Genomic DNA, 20,892 nt, shown 5'->3' on the forward strand with positions numbered 1-20,892 from the left:
ACTGCGCCATGTCAACACCTGCTTGTACTTCAGGGCCCCAGGTGAGATTACAGCTTTTTCACGCAGAACTTATCTGCTCTTTCAGGTCCGGGTACAAGCCAGTTCCCCCTCCACCAGACTGCAGTTGTAACCTATTTATCTTCTTAACAAATGACACCATTAGCTAATTTTGTAAATATTTGTATGTCTTTTAAAAGAATCTTGGAGGACAAGATTTGTATCTGACTCTCTTTGAATCCTTTCAGCATTTTACATAGTATAAACATAGAATAAGTGAATAAACTTTTGAAATATGTTATGTTTTTCCTATAAAATTATTAATCGATAATCATATTTGTAAGTGATCACTTCAGTGAGAGAAATTTGCCCTTTTTACTTTATTACTAAAATTTTGTAAAGTGTGCCTCTTATGCTTATGTTCACAGCCCCATGCCATCATCCGTCATACCATCCGATCTACAAACAGGAATGCCAGAGCTGAGCGGACAGCTTCAGAAATAAATTGTATGTGTTTGGTATACGGTTTCTGCTGGTGGTATTGGAGGGATGATCTGGGTAGTCTCTTGTTTTTTAATGGAATAATAAAATCTGACTAGTTGAGACTTCATACTTTAACATATCAGAATACCTCTAAAATATGGGTGGCTTTTTTGGCTTTATTAGAATTTCCTTAGATTATAGTTTTTAAATATTTTTTATTTTCTAATTATGTAGCTAATAGTGTCCATTGCAGGAAATGTAGAAAAAGGAAAAAATAGGAAATTAACACTGCACATAATCAAAGCACTCCAAACCAAGCCATAGTTAGTATTTTTTGCCAAATTTCCTTCATGCTTTTCCATGTATGTGTATTTTTATGCAGTTGAATTAATATTATCCATATAATTTTACTTAATATAGAAACATTTTCCATGTATTAACATGTTTTATAGTCATGTTTAATGGTTACATAATGTTTTATTAGTTGATATATTGTAGTTAGTTCCCTGTTGAGCATTTGGTTTGGTTTCAGTTTTTTTTAGTCAGATTAGCATGAAAATGAATCTTTCTAAAATAAATATTTTAAAAGTAAGATTGATTTTTTTTTAATTTGATAAGTTCATCTTTGGCATAACATTTTGTGTCAACCATTGGTTAGAAGCAGGTTGGAAGGAAGTTTTAGGAATAGGTTTACTGACTTAAATTCATAGTTGTTTTAAGAGAGGTAAAGTAGTTTACAGCAAAATGAGATACATGATTAATAATACAAGAATTGTAAACCATCCTGGAGGAAGATAATTCATTATATATTTAAAAGTATTGCAGATGAGTGTTTTAAATCTGCATTTTCTTGAATCTGATATTTCTAGTTCTTTGGGTACAGGCTTAGGAATCCAGGTCACTGGAGCTTTAGAATGTGCTTCCCCTATCAGTTGTTTCGAGCAGGACTTTTCATAATTAAGCTAATAACGTAAGGGTTAGTGTCTCTCTCAGTGCCCAGATTGCTGTCATTTTATGTTGTTGTCCTATACAATCTCAAGTGAATTCCATGGGCTTCAGGTACCACATAGAAAAATGGTGAAGTTTATTTCCTTTATAAAACTGTATTCCTTACTATATGCAGTTGTATCACATTCCATTAATGTAATGGAATTCATTTTTTATTTAATAGTCTTTGGGTTTTATATCATATTTAGCCAGGCCTTATATCATATTTAGTCAGAGTTACAAAAGATTTTTCCTAGGGTTTCTTGTGTTTTCTTTTTAAAAATATTTAAACCTTTGTTATAAATTATTTGGTAGAGATATAAAATATCAATTCAGCTTCAATTTTTCTGTAGATGATTTCCCATTTGTCTTAGTACTATTAAATATTTTAATCTTTGTGCTCATAAATTTCAATATGCTGTCTTTATTTTAATACTAATTCTCCTACATGTTTCAGGGCATTTTCTGGAAGTTCTGTTCTATTAATTCTGTTGCATTAATACGTGTATTGATGTGCCAGTAGCTATTTTTGGTTATTATATCTGTTAAAATCTATTAGAACTGTTCTTTATTCTGTCCCATTTCCCTGTGTAGTGTGTGCACCTTGTTGCTGTCCTTTTCTTTCTTTTTTGAGACAGGGTCTCACTATACAGTGCAGGCTGGTCTTAAGCTCACTTTGTAGCCCAGGCGAGTCTCAAACTCGCAGCGATCCACCTGCCTCAGCCTCCCAAGTGCTGGGATGACAGGCGTGCACCACCTCGCTCGGCCTGTCCTTTTTCTTTTACTGTGATAGTTGGCTTTTTTCTCCACATAAATTTAAGAATGAACTTACCGAGTTGAAAAAATCTTAATGTTTTTCCTGATACCTCATTTTTATTTTCACTTTGGGATAATTGACATCATTATGATACTTTTAACCAAAATAGGCTTTTTCAGGGAAAAGTTCAAGATTTAGTTCTTTCATAAGTGCTTAGAATACTATATCCTCACAGAATAAACATCGTGTGCTTCAAGTACTAGATAGGAAGTGCTGGAATTTAAGATCATTTTACTGATGATTTATCTATCTTTAAATGTGTCTCTATTAAGAACGTTTTGCAACTTTGTTCTTGCTTAATGGATCTTATTCATGCCTAGCTAGTTCCGTTCTGTTTGTTGTTGTTGTTGTTGTTGTTTTCTTGAGATAAGGTCTTGCTATGTAGCTCAGGCTGGCCTTGAACTCCCGATGATTCTCCTGCCTCAGCCTCCTGAGTGCTGGTATTACAAGCATGGGCCACCATGCCTGGCTTGTTTCTGTTTTTTAAATTGGGCTGTAATTTATATACAGTAAAAAGCTCGGTCTTAAATACACTGTTCTAAAATATGCATACAGAACATACATAGATTCATACATAAATAGAAGACGTACGTTCTTGTGGCTGCCACCTGGCTCAAGGTAGGGAACATGATCCAAAATCAGAAGGCTCTCGTACTCTGTGCTCTGCTCCCTGCCCTCCTTCTGCACAGGCTGGTCACTGTTCTAATGACTGTCATCGTAAGTTGCTTTTTACCTAATCTGGATCTTCAGGCAAATGAGATCATGAAAGGCGCGCTTTTGTGGCTGGTTTCTTTTGTTCAGCATAATATCTGCAAGAGTCGTGTATGACTCGTGCAGCAGTAGATCACTGTTTTCACTGTACTGGAGCCTTCCATTCTATTATCATACCAGTTTACCTGTCCTTTCTTTGGCAGGTGTTTGTTTCCAGTTTGGGGCTATTAGGACTACTGTAAGCATTTTTATTATGTATTTTTAGTGGACATACATAATTACTGTAAACCTGGCCCAGTCTAAGTCTACCAGGGACAAGTGTACAATCCAACAAAATCAGGCTTGTTGACTCTTTGCAGTGAATTAGGACACATACCAGAGGAGCTGTAGACCATTTCATCCCAGGAAAGCACAAGATAGAGATAGGATTTTGAGAAAAGTGGAGTTCAGAGGGGCTGGGGATTTAGCTCAGCAGCAAAGCTCCTGCCTGGCAAGCGCAAGGTCATGAGTTCGGTTCCCGGTACCGGAGAAAAACCAAAAAAAACAAAAAAAAAAAAGAAAAAAGAAAAGTGGAGTTCAGGTGAAATTTAATATGTATGAAAGGGCAAACATCAGGTCTGTGCTGTAAGAGTAGACCCAAAAGTGTTGTGTGCAGAAATGCCTTTATTTGTAGGTCAACATCTGGGTTAGAAATTGAGTTTGCTTCTGTTTGTCCATGAGTTGGATCTTCTAGGCAAAAATAAGCTGATTCATTGTAGTGAATATGATTGCACACAGGAAAGTTTCTGATAGTCTGTGATTTCAGAGAATGAGTAATAAATTTCAGTAAAAAAAGCAATATAATTCAGCAAAGGCAGCCATTATATGAAACTTTACATATACAGAATATCCTTGGAAGAAACAGTGTTTCTTACTGACTTTGCTTTTGGGCTTGTATCTGTCCTCCCAGTTGAAAAAGTAAAAAGTAAGATCTTTTTACTTTCTCAGTCTGATGCAGATACACAAGCTTGTAAATTTATTAGCTATATTACATACTTTTTAAAATTTTGTCATTTAAAAAGTCAGCTCCGGGGCTGGGGATTTAGCTCAGCGGCAAAAGCGCCTGCCTGGCAGGTGCAAGGTCGCAAGTTCGGTTCCCGGTACCGGAGAAAACCACCCCCCCCCAAAAAAAAAAAAAACAAAACTAAAAAGTCAGCTCCATTTAGCTAGAAAATTAACTGATTACACTTGTCACCAAATTGGTAGGTATCCACAGGAAGTAAGTACAGACCTAACTGTGAGTTTAATTACATGGTCTTAGCTGACTCAAGAATAAGTTTCACCCAAGTGTTCTTATTATACAGAGGACTGACCAGGTAAAAAGACCAATATTAAGAATATGGGCTCTACAGGTATCAAAATTATGAGGTAGCAAGTGTCTGTCAATATTCTACACTTTGATTATTAGAAGAGGAGAGAGTGTTGCTAAGGAAAGAAGGTGCAGAGCAGCCAAACACATAGATTCAGGTGTGAGAATCGGTGGCTCCCGCCATCTTGTCCCACAGCTCTGGGGCATAGTACTTCATGTAGTCATCGGCCTAGTCCAGTAGACTGGGGCGAAAGCTGTCTTCTTTTTGTAGTCATTTGCTTCTGAAGGATTCCGTGTCTTTTCCAGTTCAAGGTATCCCGCTAGGACAGTCTTTGGTCATTTAAGATAGGTGTTTGTCTCTAAGGACCAACAACCTTGTCAACTCTGTGCTATTAGCAGAAGCTGGCAAGATTCTTTTCATTGAGGTTGGTTGAGGGTGGGACCCCTCAGTGAACTAGCCACAGCGAACAGAATCTTGCCAGCTTCTGTCGGTAACTAACACAATGGACTTGTTTGATGTAAAACTGTATATGTGTGACTATAGAAGCAACAGTGGAAAACAATGTTCCTACATGTATTGGATATTCAAGCTTTGGTTCATGGAGAGAGTTAAGGGGCACCAGGGATAATGATCTCATTGTTATTCAGATAGACGGAAAAAATAAAACTTTAAGCTGAGGAAGTCTGAGAATTTTAGAAAGTTTACAGTATTTAAGTTTGAAAACTCTATCCTTCTTATCTTTACCTGAAGACAAAGTGGTAAAGGCAGTGAGTTTTGGTGGGGGGGTTTTTTCCGGTACCGGGAGTCAAACTCAAGACCTTGCGCTTGCCAGACAGGTGCTGTGCCGCTGAGCTAAATCCCCAGCCCCAGCAGTGAGGTTTTGAGTAAAATGTATTCTTACAAATATCCTTAGTAACAGTTCTAGAGAAATGGATGACTGCCTCTTAGAAGATAATTTCCTAGGTAAGGAAGTTTAAACTCAAACAGTGCTTTCATTTTGTTTTTATCTTTTCTGTTCTTTTTTCTTTTTTTGGTACCGGGAATCGAACTCAAGACCTTGCACTTCGCAGGCAGGCACTTATGCCACTGAGCTATATCCCCAGCCCCATTACCTTTGCTATTCTTAAAGTTGAAGCTTTTTGACAAGCTTTATCTATCCTAAAAATAAAATACGATTATCAAATAAAAACTTATATTGCCTGAAAAACTATTATTAAAAAACTACATATTTTTTAAATTGCAGATTACAACCCAATTCATGCCATCAATTCATATTTTTTTAATGAATAAACTGTTTTTTATTAGTTTAAATCTTCAAGGGGCCCAGCGTCTCATAGGCTCTGTGTCAAATAAATGGTCTTAGCAGGAAGGTTGCTTCAGAATTTGGCAGTGGCCCAGCCACTGTTTCCATGGACATGAGTTACATTCCCCCAGATTAACCTCATTTTGTTCAGTTTGCCACCCGGAATCACTGTGTGTGTTTTGCTTTGCACGCATAATTGTGCATAATTGTGCACGTCTCTGGCCTAAACAGGATTCAGTTTCAGCCTAAGCACAGACCCCTTCAGTCAGAGTAAGAGCTGTGTGCTCCCTGTTTGCAGAGACCCTGCTTACCGTTAGCAAAAGTGGCCTTGCACTGTACCATATACTCGCCTTGTAGAAGTCCTCTTCCCAGCACGCCTCCAAGTCTACAAGAAGGCAGAAACAGCTGGCTTTATTAATTCGCTTGTGTCACAAGCCATTGCGTCTTGTTGTTCCTTTCTGCTCCTCAAGTCGAAATAGGTTTTTGATGTTATTGTTACTGTCTGCACTTCAGTTTCACTTCTGTTGCCCTGACTACATGGTCATTGGTCTTTTCCTCTATAGCCTTCGGGCTGCTGTTAAACTCATCCAGTGGATTTTATTTCAGATATTTTTCAGATTTAGACTTCAATCTACTTCTCTACAGAGATTGTCTGCTTACTTTTTGTGTTCTCTAAATTCCTTGAACATATTTTTAATATGTGCTGGTTTCAACATCTGCATCATCTCTGGGCCTATTCTGTTAATTTTAATTTAAAATGGTTATTTTTTAAAATTATATCTTGGACAGTGTAGTACAGTGTTGAACCCTAAGTGGCTTGCAGCATAAGGGTAGGTCTAATTCCATTTACTTCATCATGGCTAGAACCGGATATTATGGAGGATATATAGTAGAAGGCCTTCCCACCTTTGTCCTAGACCAGAGGCACTAGCGGGATTTTCCTTTTTTAAAAAAGGTGAAAGATTTATACGATCTGAAGAAAAACCAAAGTATGGATTTTCCTTTTTTAAAAAATGGGTGTCCAGTCTGACACACAGAACAGAAATAGCAGGTTCCAACAGTCTAAGACATGACTATAATAATTTTAACTAACCATAAAGAATTATTTTAGGGGTACCTTTTCTTACGTGTTAAAACATTTTGAATATTTATCCTATTTAAATCTCATTTCAGAAACTGACAGTGGTAAATTAGGGTGCAGTTGATACTTTAGTACATCTTTAAATTATGAAACTCATTTTCTTTAAGAATTATTTCTTTGCCAGGCATGGTGGCGCATGCCTATCATCCCCGCACACCAGAGGCTGAGACAGGAGGATCATTGCAAGTTTGAGCTACAAAGTGAGCTCAAGGCCAGCTTGAACTGCAGAGTGAGACCTCATCTCAAAAAGACAAATAAAGAAAAAATGAATGATTTTTTTTTTTCTGTACTGCCAGGTCTTGAACTTGCAGTCTTTCTGCCTCGGCCTCCAAAACAACTGAGATTACAGTCATATATGACCATACCAGGCTAGGAATTTAAATCTTTAAATCTTTAATATAATTTTAGATTCCTGAATACTGTTGTAACATTTAAACTGACAGAAATTATTTGTTCTTTTTAGATAATCTATAGGTAGTTTTCTTGGTTCTTCTCTGCCATGAAGCTGTAGCTTAAATTGGTCTCAAAACAGAATCTGCAGCCGGGGCTATAGCTCAGCTGCACAAGTGCCTGCCTGGCAAGCACAAGGTCCTGAGTTCGATTCCTGGTACCCCGCCCCCCCAAAAAAAACCAGAATCTGCAGCATAGAGAAAATCTTAAATTCTTCCTTATTCAACTACTTCTAGTGATCTTTTTAAAATTTCTTTCACACAAAAAGTACTTTCTGGTTTCCTGATTTCAATCAAGAGCTAGGCAGACATGTTAGGAATGCCCCCAAATTGTTGTTTTCCTTTGTAAGCCTAGAGAAAGGGGTACTCTTGTAAAATAAATAAATAAGATTGTTTTCCCTCCATTCCCTTTTCTCTTCCTCCCTCCCACTGCCAGTGCACAAGCATCTCATTACATTTCTGAGACAAGCCCTTCAAGACACTGAATTTGTATATATCTGTTACATATTTTGCAGTTGACAAATTACAGTTTGAACCTCCTCTAAGAAAAGAAACAGAAGCCCGGGATGAAATGGTAAGAACTGTGATTTTAAAATATTTTCAAATTAAATTTGAGAAATAGAGTTGGTTACACTCTAAGAAACAAAGTGGTATGTATACCCTTTAGCATTAATTTTAATGTGTTTTTCACACTATGGTTTGAAAAAGTTGACAGGCGAACTTTGATGGGGGTGTGATATAATACACTGTTTCATCAGTCATTTTGGCTCTTCAAGGCCTTTCAAAGAACCTATGTGAATTTATTAAACATGTAACGGCATGGTTAGCTTTAAGCTCTCACAGCCTTTTTTACTGATTCTGTTAGGTTTGCAGTAAATACATCTTTTCATTGTCTTACTAGTTTTTAGAAGTTTTTAGAAGTATCTCATTTGTGGGGCTGCGGAGGTTGCTCAGTGGTAGTGTTTGCTTGTTTAGCTTGTGTGAGACACTGAATTCAATCCTGGCACCACCAAAAAGGAAGGGAGAGGAAAGTTTTTATCCTTTAACCCTTGGTCTTCTTTGGTCGTGCTAGGGGTGAGTCCTTAACACTGAGCTACATCCCTTCCCCTTTTTAATTTTTTATTTTTGAGACAGGATTTCCCCAACTGGCAAAATTGCCCAGGCTGGGCTCAAACTTGTGACCCTGCTGTTTCAGCCTCTCAGAGTACTGGGATTGTAGGCGTGTACCACACCTTGGTCCTATTTTGAGTTAACTTGAGATAACAACCTAGTTAACATTTTCCTTACCTAAAAGGAAAGAATAAGTAAAGCAAAATGTTGTTAGAGTTATCCTAGATGTTACCTTAATATCTATTTATTAATTAATAAAAGTACAGTTTTTAGAGTAACAGTCTTCTGCCAATGGATCTCTTCATTCTTAACACTTGGGGACTGGGGATATAGCTCAGTGGCATAAGCACCTGCCTGGCAAGCGCAAGGTCCTGAGTTCGATTGCCAGTACCAAAAAACAAAAAGTGTTCCCATTCTTACACTTGGAAATTGTTGTTCTTTCTGTATATGTTTCTGTATAATCCTCGCTTTCTTTGCTAATAGAAAATAGTAGTAGCATAGTTTAGTAACATAAGTAAATAATAATTTAATAATATGTTACTAGTTGTCCATGTTAGAGTAGTAATACAAATAATTGAAAGTTACTTTTGCTTTAGAATATACCAGCATAGGGCCAGGGATATAGCTCCGTGGCACAGCACCTGCCTGGCAAATGCAAGGTCCTGAGTTGAATTCCTGGTAGCCACCAAAAAAAAAAAAAAAAAAAAAAAAAAAACAATATACTGGCATACTAGTTAACAGGGCTTATCACATTTGAAGCTATGACTATGTTTGTTGACTATGTTTGTGGGATTTCTTAAATTCATGTCAACTGATAATGAGCCATTGGCCTAAATATGTCAAATGACAAAGCAAATCTAGCTGGATATGTAAAAATTGTCCTGAATACCAAGACAATACTCACAACAGTGAAGTTTTTCTGTGGTTGGTACCTGTAACTAATAGTTAATTTTAAGATAGTTAATATCTGTAAAAGTAACAGCTGAAACAATATTTTTAATCTTCACAGGGAATGTCATCAGACCCAAACTTTTTATTACGGTGGAATCCTTTTGTTGATGGTGCAAATACTAGCAAGTAAGTTATTTTGTTTTTCTAATTAATAACTGTTTTACTTATATAAAACAGTGTGTAGCAGGGAGGGTGTAACTTGTAATACTCTCTTTTTCTTAAAAAAGCCGTCAGTGGATAGCTTCTGACTTTTATTACCAAATGGCATCATGCTTTGATCATTAAAGTTCTGGGGTATTGTTTTAATGAGAATGTATTGTGTATAATAATACTATATTGAAGCATGAACCCTGTAATGTCATGGGGGAAAGGGCTATAGTGGAAATCAGAAAGCCCCAGCCCACCACTCTAGTAGAATTGCGCCATGTTCTACACCTGTCTTGTTCCCTGCACAGTTAGGCGAGGGGGCTGTGAGTTGTTGTCTGTACAGCACAGTTACCTAGAGAGCTTTTAAGAAAAATAGATTGCTGAGTCCTGCCACTGCACCTAAAGATGAGGAGTTGGTAGACAATAGGCTGTGGGCCAGTGCGATAAGAATTTATACTCTTTTATGGTTGAAAAAAGTCAAATGAAGAATTCATTTTGTTCCATGTGAAAAATTGTATGAAATTTATCTTTCATTGTCAAAGCAGCTTATTGGAACACAGTCATATGCATGCGTTTATATATTTGCCTACAGCTGTTTTCCCACTATATAAGTAGAGTTACTCCTACTGAATGCATTGCAAAGCTGATAGTATTTACTGTTTGGCCCTTTAGAGAAAAAGGTTGCACACCACCGCTGTGGCCTATAGTCTCTGAGATGGGATCTAAGAATCTGGAAAGCTTCCCAATTGATGGCAGTAACTGGATAAATGTGTATGACCAGTGGCTAGATCAGTGCTCCTCAGCCTTTCATCTGCCTGTTGAGCTACGGGCAATAGTACTAAAATGCAGATTCTGGTTCAGTAGGTCTAAAGGCCTTATTCCTAAACGTTCTCAGATGGTGCCAGTGCCATTGTTACTGGTCTGACGTGCTTTCAGTAGCACAGGCTTTGACCACATAGCCACGTGAGTCTGTCAGTTCCAGAACTGTGAATTGTTTTTAAATTCAAAGTATGTTTTATTTAATTGCATATTAGACATACTGAGTTGTATATACACAACATAATGATTTTTTACAACATTCCTTGCGGACATTTTTCATACTGTTTAGACAGTACATAAAGGCATCAGTGAGAATTTAGACACACACATGCAAAAAGAGGAAAACACTTACTAGGGAATAAGTCATAATTCATTGATTCCTTGATTTAAGTAAAACTGAAGCTTATAGTCAAAAGTTTCTATCTTAAAAGGTACAAAAACAGTTAATATAATCATATTTTGTGCTATTTTTGCAGCATTTAGTACTGTTACTTTACATTTACAGTAAAGCTAATTTCATTTATTCAGCAAATAGGCTTTAGAAAAATAATAGCCTGTGCTGTTGTTTTCTGAAATAAATTAAAAATTACATAGCAGAATTCTTTTTTATAGATAAAGAGTTTGAATAGAATAGGTAGCACACCAATATAATGTACAGGTTTTGACCAGAATTATGAATTTTTTGTTTTGTTTTGTTCTTTATTTGGTGTTGGTGATTGAACTCAGGGCTTTGCAATTGCTAAGTATTCTTGTATCATTTAGCTATACCGCTACCTGAATTTACTATTTACTAGTAATTTTTAGTTTTTATTACAAGTTAAATCAAGCATAACTATAAAGTCAAAAATTTTTTTAATTTTTATTAGTATGTGTTTCCAGTACATAGTCATTACATTCAGAGTGGCAAGTTGGTGCATGTACGTAATACAGCTCAGTTCTTCTTCTATCTCCTTCCCGTCCCCTTTTTCCTCTTGCCTCCATCTCTTGGTCCCATTCCTTTTTGGAAAAGATCTGTTTCCTGTTATCTATCCTTTAATTTTCTCCTTAATTTATTCGTACTTCGAGTTTCTCATGTAAGAAAAACCATGTGAAATTTAAACTTGTGTCTGACTTCTTTCACCTAACATTATGGTCTCTATGAATACATCAAGCTTAACCTTAAAGTAAAACAAGACTGTGTCAGCTTTATAAAATCTGTTTTATAGACTACTAATACAACCTGACAATATGAGGTAATAGATCTTCCTAAAGATTTTATGTTGTGTATCATAATATATGTGTCTTTTTCTCTGAACAGATTTGAGCATATCTTTAAATGGTGTCTTTGTTTTATGTATTTATCACCATCTAAACTGCTTTTTGTTCTTTGTGTTAGATCAACCTCAAAACGTGCAGTACCACCGCCCCTACCTCCTAAGGTGAGCTATTTAAGGATTTTGAACAGTAAATCCTTGTCTAAATAATTAAATTCTAGAAAATAATTTCATTAAAAATTTTCTTATATTCTAGATGGATAAAATTTTCTATAAGAGACTGTAAAGATATAAAATATATAATGAAGAATATTTCAGAAGAAATAAAATATTTTTAATAGCTACTAGAAAAAAAAAATAAGTTGTTGCTCATTTGAGAAAATACTTGAGTACATGGAAGGGAAATAGTTCATCATATGCCACCCTCATTTATTACTTTTTTTGTTGGGGGGTATCTTTTCGAGACAAGGTCTCGCTATGCAGTTCAGGCTGGCCTTGAGCTCACTTTGTAGCCCAGGCTGTTCTCAAACTTGCAGTGATCCTCCTGCCTTAGCCTCCCGAGTACTGGAATTACAGGCGTGTGCCACCATGCCCAACTTTTACTACAATTTGACATTTCAGCAAAATTGTACTTCATTAAGTCATTCTCCGTGTTCGTTTTTAGTTATTAAATATTTTGTGAAGTGCTTACATAATATATTATTTATAAAATTTTTACCAGTTTTGGATGGGAACTGGTTAAAAAATCAGAAGTTCATAGTTGGGTTTAGACAGCAAGTAAATTCTTGCTGACTTTTTCACTTTGTGCATAAATTTAACTATGTAGAAGAAGCTAAAGTCTTTGATATTTAATGATAACTCTTAGTAGTTTTCATCTACAATTTTTAAACTACTTTCTTGTCTTTTTATCACTAGCCAAGGATAAACAGTTACTCAGAAGACAGCTTCCCAGATGAAGAAAAATCATCCACAGTGAAACGTTGCCCTGATTCAGATAACAGAGCTCCCCAAGTTCTGAGAAGACAGAGCAGCCCAAGTTGTGGTCTTGTAGCTGAGACTTCCTCTGTGGGTATGGCTAGCAGTGTCACCAGCCGTGGAGTGCATACGGCTAGATACTGTGATCTGGGTAAATAACTTAAAAGGGAAAAGAAAGCTTTTTTTCGTTAATCCAATTACATTTTAAGCTTTGTGAAAGTTCCTTAATTCCCCATAGAGTAGCTATAAATAGATTCAGTACATAACAACCCTAATTGGAATCCTTATTAATTATTATAGAGTTTAGAATGAATTCTGTTCTTGCCTTAAGGGAATTTAGGGGCTATTGCAGAAGTTTACCAGTGTACTCTTAACATTAGATAGGACAGCTTGTATGAGTTTCTCCTAAAATAATAACTATGTGGTAGAAAAAGTGAAATTTCTGACTGAAGTAGGGATAGAGAATAGAGGAGGTAGACTCTTGCTGGCTAGTAGAAGGTTCAGTGAGCCTTCAGTAGTGAAGCTAAACCTGACAGGGTTTTCTTAGAGAAGAAGGAGGGATGTGTACGCACACCGAAACAGGAAAATCTGCACTGTGTTTGAAGCACAGTATAATATAAGTGTGGTATTTAAAAAGAAGGTAGCACTAAAAATGTAGATTGAATTCAATTATTAAAGGCCTTAAACATCAATGTTAGCCGGTTAGATGCCATTTTTCCTTGCAATGTAGAAAACTGTTGTCTTCACAGATTAGGAGCACTGTTGAAGGTGCAGTGCAATCTCTACGTCATCTAGAAAAAGGCACCAAAGATAAAGGAATTCATCTGATAGTAGAAAACACACTCCATAAAGGATCGTTCAAGAGAAGACAAGTGGGAGGGGGTGTTTTTCAAAGAATGTGCTTATTTGTGTGCTCATCCGACTTTAACCATGATTCTCTTTAGGAAATGGTGATGGTATCTCAAAACTAATCAGCGAGAATACAGAAGGATCGGCGCAGGCACCACAGCTGCCGCGGAAAAAGGACAAGCGAGACTTCCCTGTAGGTACAACAAGCGTTTGGCAGTGAGTTGTAGCTGCCACTATGTTTAGTGTTGTGGAAGCGGGTAGTGTTTTTAAGAATTTAAGTAACTGGAGCTGGGTGTGGTGGTGCATGCCTTTTGGTCCTGTTGCTGCTCCAGAGGCTGAGGCGGAGGATCACTTTAGGCCTGGAGTTTGGACTACATAGCAAGGCCTGAGCTGTTAAATTTTAAAAAATATATATATATATCGAATAACTGAATGTCTAAATGACAATATTTTAAGACTTAGGAAGTGTCTGATAGTGTTTCTGGTTTTTTTAAACAGAAACCAGCCATCAATGGTCTTCCACCCACCCCCAAAGTCCTGGTAAGGAATATTTTTCTGTAATCCATTTGCCATTTTTATCTCTGTAAAGAGCAGAATTACATTTGTTACCAAATATATATAATATATAAATATACAGAATTACGTTTGTTATATATATATAATATATAAATATACAGAATTACATTTGTTACCAAATATATATAATATATAAATATATTATAAAGTATGAAAGTATTAGATACATTGGGATGTACCATGTATCAAATCATCTACCCTAATTTGAGTGAATTGTTTAGAATTTAAAGAGCGTTTCACTTCTATACATACTGGCAGTCGTGATCTTGGATTAGCCTAAAAAAAGGTCAGTATAGTTGATGTGATGATTTTAAGAGTACATTATCCTTTTCTCTTGCCACCCTTGAAGCCGTTTTCACACTGGACTAGGTACAATGAAATGGAAAGTTTAACTCTTGTTCTCTGGCCCTGTCTCTGAGGAATCTATCTCTGATATGGTTCAACCAGCCATGTAAATAGAATACTTTATAAATTTCATTTTTTGATCCAGTAAAAGTTTAATATATAATAGAAATTATCAATCTTCATTGTCTTGTTATGTCTGTTCTGCCATTAGTGCCTTAATGTTACTTAATAAAGGCAGTCACTGTTTCACATTAATAATTGTTCATCCTAAAGTAATAATTTAAAATGCTTAGGATAAAGCAAGTGTGGTGGCACATGCCTGTAATCCCAGCACTCGGGAGGCTGAGGCAGGAGGATCGTTGTGAGTTTGAGACCAGCCTGGGCTACAAAGTGAGCTCAAGGCCAGCCTGGACTGCATCACAAGACCCTGTCTCAAAAAGACAAAAAATAAAATAAAGTAAATGAAATACTTAAGATATATCATGGATACATGTAGATCTTTGGTATATTTTATACTTTTGCTCTAAAAGAGCAGAGTACAAAAAAGAAAATACAAGATTTTCTTGGTAGAAGAGATTAAATTATTTTAAATATGTATTTTGTTTTGAGGTGAAACCACAAACATGTAAAGAAGTTTGACATCTCATAATGAGTTTTATAAAAATACTTAAAATTGTCTAATCAACTAAGTCTCCATTTCTTTGTAATTAAGATGGGAGCATGTTTTTCAAAAGTTTTTGATGGCTGCCCCTTGAAAATTAACTGTGCAACTTCTTGGATACATCCTGATACAAAAGGTAAAATTCCTGAATATTGTGTGCATCTCCAGTAAAGTATTTATTGTGGGAAAAGATCTCTATAGTCAGTAAACTGCGGTGGTTTATTTTAAGAATAAAACCTTGGAGACTAAGTGATTCAAGGTTTTGATTTAAATGTAGTGAAATGTAAGAGTATATAAGAACTGTTTTGAGTAAATAAGGCTTGAGACATCACAACTGATTGCATCCTTAATTTAGAACTTTATTTTCCAAAAAGGGACATTACTGAGATAGTCTATAACCTTAATAAAGTCTGCAGGTGAGATGATATTGTTTCCATGTTAATGGTCTGTGGTTATATAAGCTTTAAAAAATAAAGGCACATTGAAATATTTAGGAATGAAAGGGACTTCATGCTCTTGACTTAAACAGTTCAGAAAACAGAATGTGTAGAGGAGAGACAAGGATCAAGTAGTGAATGCTCAGCATTTGTGGAATCTGTGTTAAGGGTATTCAGGAATTCTTTGTACTGTTACAATTGTGCTGTAAATCTGAAATGATGTCAGAATACTAAGTTTTATATTTTTAAAATGAAGAAGCATAATAAGTAGAGGCAAAAATTCAAAATCAAATAGTTTGGATTTGAATTCCCACTTTGTCATTACTGTGTGATTTGGAAAATAAGCCTAACATCTCTGGTTTTCAGGGTAATCATTTGTGACATAATTATTCTTAATATTTACCTTGTTGCAAGAAAGAACCTGACTGGCAGTTAGCAAGCAGAAGTAGGCAGTAGAGGAGCTCAGGAATGTTTGTTTCTGTTTCAACACAGTAATGAAAACAGATTATAAAATAGTCTGCTTTAAGTGCCACTGTTAGAAAATACAAAGTAAAAATTTTGATTGTAAGGAAATACTTTTTTGTTTGAAGCTTTTTTTTTTTTTTATGCTCTTTTTTGAGACAGGATCTCACTGTGCAGTTCAGGCTGGCCTTGAGCTCACTTTGTAGCCCAGGCTGGTATCAAATTCACAACAGTCCTCCTGCCTCAGCCTCCAAAGTGCTGGGATTTCAGGTGTGCACCACTACGCCCAGTGAAACTTTTTATTTGGTGTATTCAAATTTACAGAAAAACACAAGAAATTCATTCTCATTATCATCATTTATTTCTATTTTACCCTATTTGTTTGACCATTTCTATGTTTATATGCACTGTTTTTCGTGAATAAGTTGGAGACCTCATGCTCTTCTACTTAAGTATCTGTTTCCTGGTATCAAGAGTCATGCCTTGGCTTATAACCCACCACTATGGGAGGCTAAGGTGGCAAGATCATAAGTTTGCGCCTAGCCTGGGCAGTTTAGCAACTTAGCAAGACCCTGTCTCTGAATTTTAAAAAGGACTGGGTGTATAGCTGATGGTGAAGGCCCTGAGTACTCCCCAAAATCTCCAGTACCCCCCCACAAAGCATCACTTGGGCAGGGCCTGTGGCACATGCCTGTAATCCCAGCTACTCTTGAGTCTGAGACAAGAGGGAACTTTGAGATAAGCCTGGGCAATTTAGTGAGAGCCTGATTCAAAGTAAAAACTAAAAAGGACTGGAAATGTAGCCTAGTGGTGGAGCACTTACCTACAGTGTGTGAAGCCCTGAGTTACATCTCCAGCACTGGGGGGGGAAAAAAAAAATATTTACGCAACTACAAAACAGTTATAAAGATCAAGAAATTTATCATTGATGTAATTCTTTTTTTTAATCCAAAATCCATATTTAATTTTTTTTCACAATATTCTTTGTAGTTCTCACTTTTATTTTTCCAGGTCAGCATTTAATTCATGAGTACACACTGAGTTTAAGCAGTTTGAACTTACGATTCTTGTTTTTTTCAGTGAGATATGATGTCATTATTTTTAGACTTAAATTATCTCAGAATATTTGGGTTGGACAGAAATTCATAGGAGCAATGGAAGCTCCTGTGTCCTTCTGTGTGAAATGTCCGAATTCTTTTTGAGCACAGCAGGTTTCTAGGCTCATCTTGTACTTGCCCTGCGCCCGAACTGAAATCGGTCTTGTCCTCAGTACGCCTTGGCTTTCTCAGTGGGAACAGAATTTAGAAACCAAGAACTGAGCACTAGGTGTGCTCATCGTGGTGTGTCATGTAATTTCCTTATTCGAGAGTATTTGAAGTCTTTCACAAGATTCCGTACCATAAAAATACAGAAACATAAAGACTATGTCAGGGTAGAGAATTATATATGAGGTAAACTCTGAGTTATTCTAACCAGAAAATACTTTTTATAAAACAAGAAAGATGTTGACAAAAGAAGGTGGCATGAATTTTAAAAAATAATTTTACTTTGGAGGTGGCTAACTCTTAATATCATTACAACAGAAAACTACTATTTTTAGTATGTAACTTTGGAAAATGATAGTAAATTCTGGTGATGTATGAACTATTTTAGATCAGTACATTATCTTTGGAACTGAAGATGGTATTTACACACTGAATCTTAATGAACTACATGAGGCAACTATGGAACAGGTATGAGGCATTTTAACTCAGAAAAGTAGTTGGGACAAATCAAATAAAAGAAGTATCGTAATGTTACATCAGTTTGTATGGACCCCAATTTTTATTTTTATTATAAATATCTAAAGGGGTAACATAATACTCTTTACATATTCATGTTGAAAAAATTTTTCCCTAAGGTTTGGTAATTTACTGAAAGACAAAAACTAGTTGCTTTGGTAATGCTGTTTTATTTGTGTGGCTTTGTGTGGTCCGGAGTACCCAGGGCCTCCTTGTGCAGGCCAGACCAGCACTCTGTCACGTGAGCTACATCCCTACCAGTTCTGTTGTAGAATGTGGGAATTTGGAGGTTAAAGGGTAAGAGAATGAGTTTAATTTAATGAGAATGAGTTTAATTAATTACCCAGTTTAATTTTCTTCTTCTTCTTCCTCAGTTATTTCCACGGAAGTGTACTTGGCTGTATGTTATCAATAATACTTTAATGTCATTATCAGGTATGCATTTCATGATGAAAAACCACAGACAAGCAGAGAAATATCATTTTAGTATAGTCTCTTTTAAAATGTGTATTTGTAATTCTAGATAGCTAAGGTTTAGTAGCTTTGAGACTTGCAAATTTTTTTCCAAAGTGCTCCCAGCAGCTGTACACCCGAGGGGTAGCGTCGGGGTCACCGAGAACCTTCCCGCCCACTCAGCCTCCGCCTCCCCCTCCGCCTCCACCGTTGCTGCCTTCCCCTGCCCTCCACTGAGTACTAACTTGAGCAAGTCAGTTCCCCTTCTTAGCCTCTATTTTCATACTTAACAAATGAAAGTGGTAGGTAATAAGTCTCATGAGGCGGTTGTAAGGGCTCCATGAAATTAATCCAAGTGCTTAGTAAACTGTGGACTTTGGCCAGATGTTTGGTGCTGGCATTCGTGTTGTTCTGGAACCCATGTAGTTGCCTGGGACTGATGCTTTAAAGTCTGCTAAACAGTGATCCAGAGCAACCTATACTACTTTGGGTGATTTTATTTTTTCTCTTTTGGTTATAGTTAGCAATGAATAGGTGGGTAGTAATTTAGATTTTTTCTTCCTGATTTATCAAATAATATTTTCTTACATTTTAGATTTAAATGATTTAAATGAGGCTTACTGATTCTGATACAGAGTACAAAACAGTTACTCCTTTGTAGTAGATATTCTTCAGCAATCTACATACTTGACTAATTCAGTGTTTTTAAAGAGCATATTATTGTGCGGCCTTGGCAGCACATGTACTAAAACTGAAGAGCATATATGTGCATAAATGGCTCTAAAAAACTGGCATCAAGAGTACTTAATCTCTTTGATTTTATACTGCTTCTCCCAAATCATTTTAAATTTCATGTACTAATATTATTACTCATTTTAAAAGAAACTTAAACCAGTTCTGTTTAACAATTCTGAATTTTACACACATAAAATTACTTTTCTCTAATTTTCTGACTCCTTTCTTTTATCCCTAGTCATAGTTGTTTTCAAAGTAAGCTTAAAGTACTATGCAGGATACATCTTAAGTATTTATAAAATACCCATGCGAAAACAGGGAAAAGTTAGCCTATAAATTTGTTCTTTTGTACATTAGCCTGAACAATTACTTTTTCTGTGTTTTCGCCCTGAAGGTTTACAAACATTCTGCCCAGATCCCTGTGTGTCAGAATATAGGAAGTTTGTGAATGTTTTTTAGTTATTTTACTTTCAACATAGTATTAACTGAACATTTTGTTTTGTTTTGTTTTTGTTATGTTTTCTGTTTTACTTGCGCTTTGACTATGACTGGACTCATTTCAGAAGGTAATTATGTTTTGTTTTACTTGAAAGTTATATTTCTCTGTTGTAAATGTTAAATGGAAGTAACATGTTTCTCTTTTATAGGAAAAACCTTTCAACTCTACTCTCACAATCTTATTGCTTTGTTTGAACAAGCCAAAAAACCAGGATTAGCTGCCCATATTCAAACTCATAGGTTTCCAGACCGCATACTGCCAAGGTAGGAGACACCATTCTGTTCTATTAGGAGTGAGGGAAATTAGTGTCTGTTTTTGAAACAATCAGTATTCCTTACTCAGAGAAAACTTCCTTTGTCCTAATTTTCAAAGGTGCTTTACATTAAAGTACGTGTCATCAGGGGGCACAAGATCAGTGTTTCCTAAACTGGACTTAACCACCTGTCGAAGCGCTATCATACATATTTTCAGGCCCTCTGTCAATCCTATAAAACCCGACAATCTATTCTCAAACACCAAGACAGTTTTTAAAAGCTCCTTCCTGTCTGATGCAATGCATTTGTAAATCACTGCATGACAACCACAGCAATAAAGAACATTTATATTGTTTTATGTTTTCAGAAAGTTCGCTTTAACAACAAAGATTCCTGATACAAAAGGGTGCCACAAATGTTGCATAGGTAAGTGCTGTTTTTCAGCGTGAATGATTAGGACCTGTAACAGCTTCAAAATTGTTTGAAGAGTCTTATAGAATAAACTAGGAGAGAAGGCTTTTTTTTTTTTTAAAGAGTTATGGTGACAGTGAAACACAAGAATTTACAGAGAAATGCTACGAAGAAATGCATGGCGACAGTAGTCTTTATGTTGTCTCAGAGCCCAGCATTCTGTTTCTTTTTTGTTTCGTTGTTTGTTTGTTTGAGAGAGACAAGGCCTCACTATGTAATTTAGGATGAACTTGAGCTCACTGTGTAACCAGGCTGGCCTTAGACTCCCAGCAGTCCTCCTGCCCCTGCCTCCTGAGTGCTGGAATTGCAGGCGTGTACCACCATGCCCGGGCTCCTCCTATTAACCATAGTCCCTGAGATCTGCCAGTTATTGCTAGTTTGTTTATTCTTTTGCAGTAGTGGGCATTGAACCCAGGGCCTTGTGCACACTAGGCAAATGCCCTACCACCAAACTGCAGTCCTAGCCCACTCCTGCTTTCTTTTTTGATCCAGTACTGGGGATTAAAGCCAAGATCATGTGCATACTAAGCAGGCACCCTGCTCCTGAGCTACATCCTCAGCCCCCAGCCCCAAGCTCCCAGGCCCCAGCCCTTTGTATTGTTTATTTTAATAATATACTAAATACCCAGACTATTGGATTAATGATATCCCTTAATTATTGTGGGCTGATCAGGTCCACAATCTCCTGAACAGTGTACAGCGAAGGCTAAATAAAAAGAGGCAGATGGAATGATTTCAGGGCTCTAGAAGGATCAAAGCCCTGTTACAGAATTCAAGATTCTCTTAGCACTAAGACCAAGACCTTGTCTGGGTAGCCCATGTTTATTTTGTTATCAGAAAAAGGGAGAGGAATACTCAAGAAGGATGGAATTACTCA

The 20,892-nt window shown here is 36.5% G+C and overlaps 1 protein-coding gene across 2 annotated transcripts in view; it reads left to right on the plus strand.

Annotated features, from left to right (window-relative positions):
• The window catches only part of Map4k5 (mitogen-activated protein kinase kinase kinase kinase 5), a 76,331-nt gene that overhangs the window by 36,974 nt on the left and 18,465 nt on the right, over window positions 1-20,892 (plus strand). Inside the window, exons 12-24 of one of the 2 annotated variants that reach the window (XM_013510334.1) lie at window positions 426-504; window positions 7,753-7,811; window positions 9,357-9,424; window positions 11,640-11,682; window positions 12,433-12,643; window positions 13,437-13,534; window positions 13,840-13,881; window positions 14,975-15,059; window positions 17,476-17,555; window positions 17,978-18,038; window positions 19,355-19,357; window positions 19,439-19,553; window positions 19,912-19,970. In XM_013510334.1, coding sequence (XP_013365788.1) covers window positions 426-504; window positions 7,753-7,811; window positions 9,357-9,424; window positions 11,640-11,682; window positions 12,433-12,643; window positions 13,437-13,534; window positions 13,840-13,881; window positions 14,975-15,059; window positions 17,476-17,555; window positions 17,978-18,038; window positions 19,355-19,357; window positions 19,439-19,553; window positions 19,912-19,970 — 1,003 coding nt within the window. The remainder of the gene's footprint in view (window positions 1-425; window positions 505-7,752; window positions 7,812-9,356; window positions 9,425-11,639; window positions 11,683-12,432; window positions 12,644-13,436; window positions 13,535-13,839; window positions 13,882-14,974; window positions 15,060-17,475; window positions 17,556-17,977; window positions 18,039-19,354; window positions 19,358-19,438; window positions 19,554-19,911; window positions 19,971-20,892) is intronic. The other variant, XM_005376823.1, reaches the window with a different exon arrangement.

The sequence above is a fragment of the Chinchilla lanigera genome, unplaced genomic scaffold (genome assembly GCF_000276665.1).
Source record: "Chinchilla lanigera isolate Chin_1 unplaced genomic scaffold, ChiLan1.0 scaffold00008, whole genome shotgun sequence".
In the NCBI taxonomy this organism is placed as follows: domain Eukaryota; kingdom Metazoa; phylum Chordata; class Mammalia; order Rodentia; family Chinchillidae; genus Chinchilla; species Chinchilla lanigera.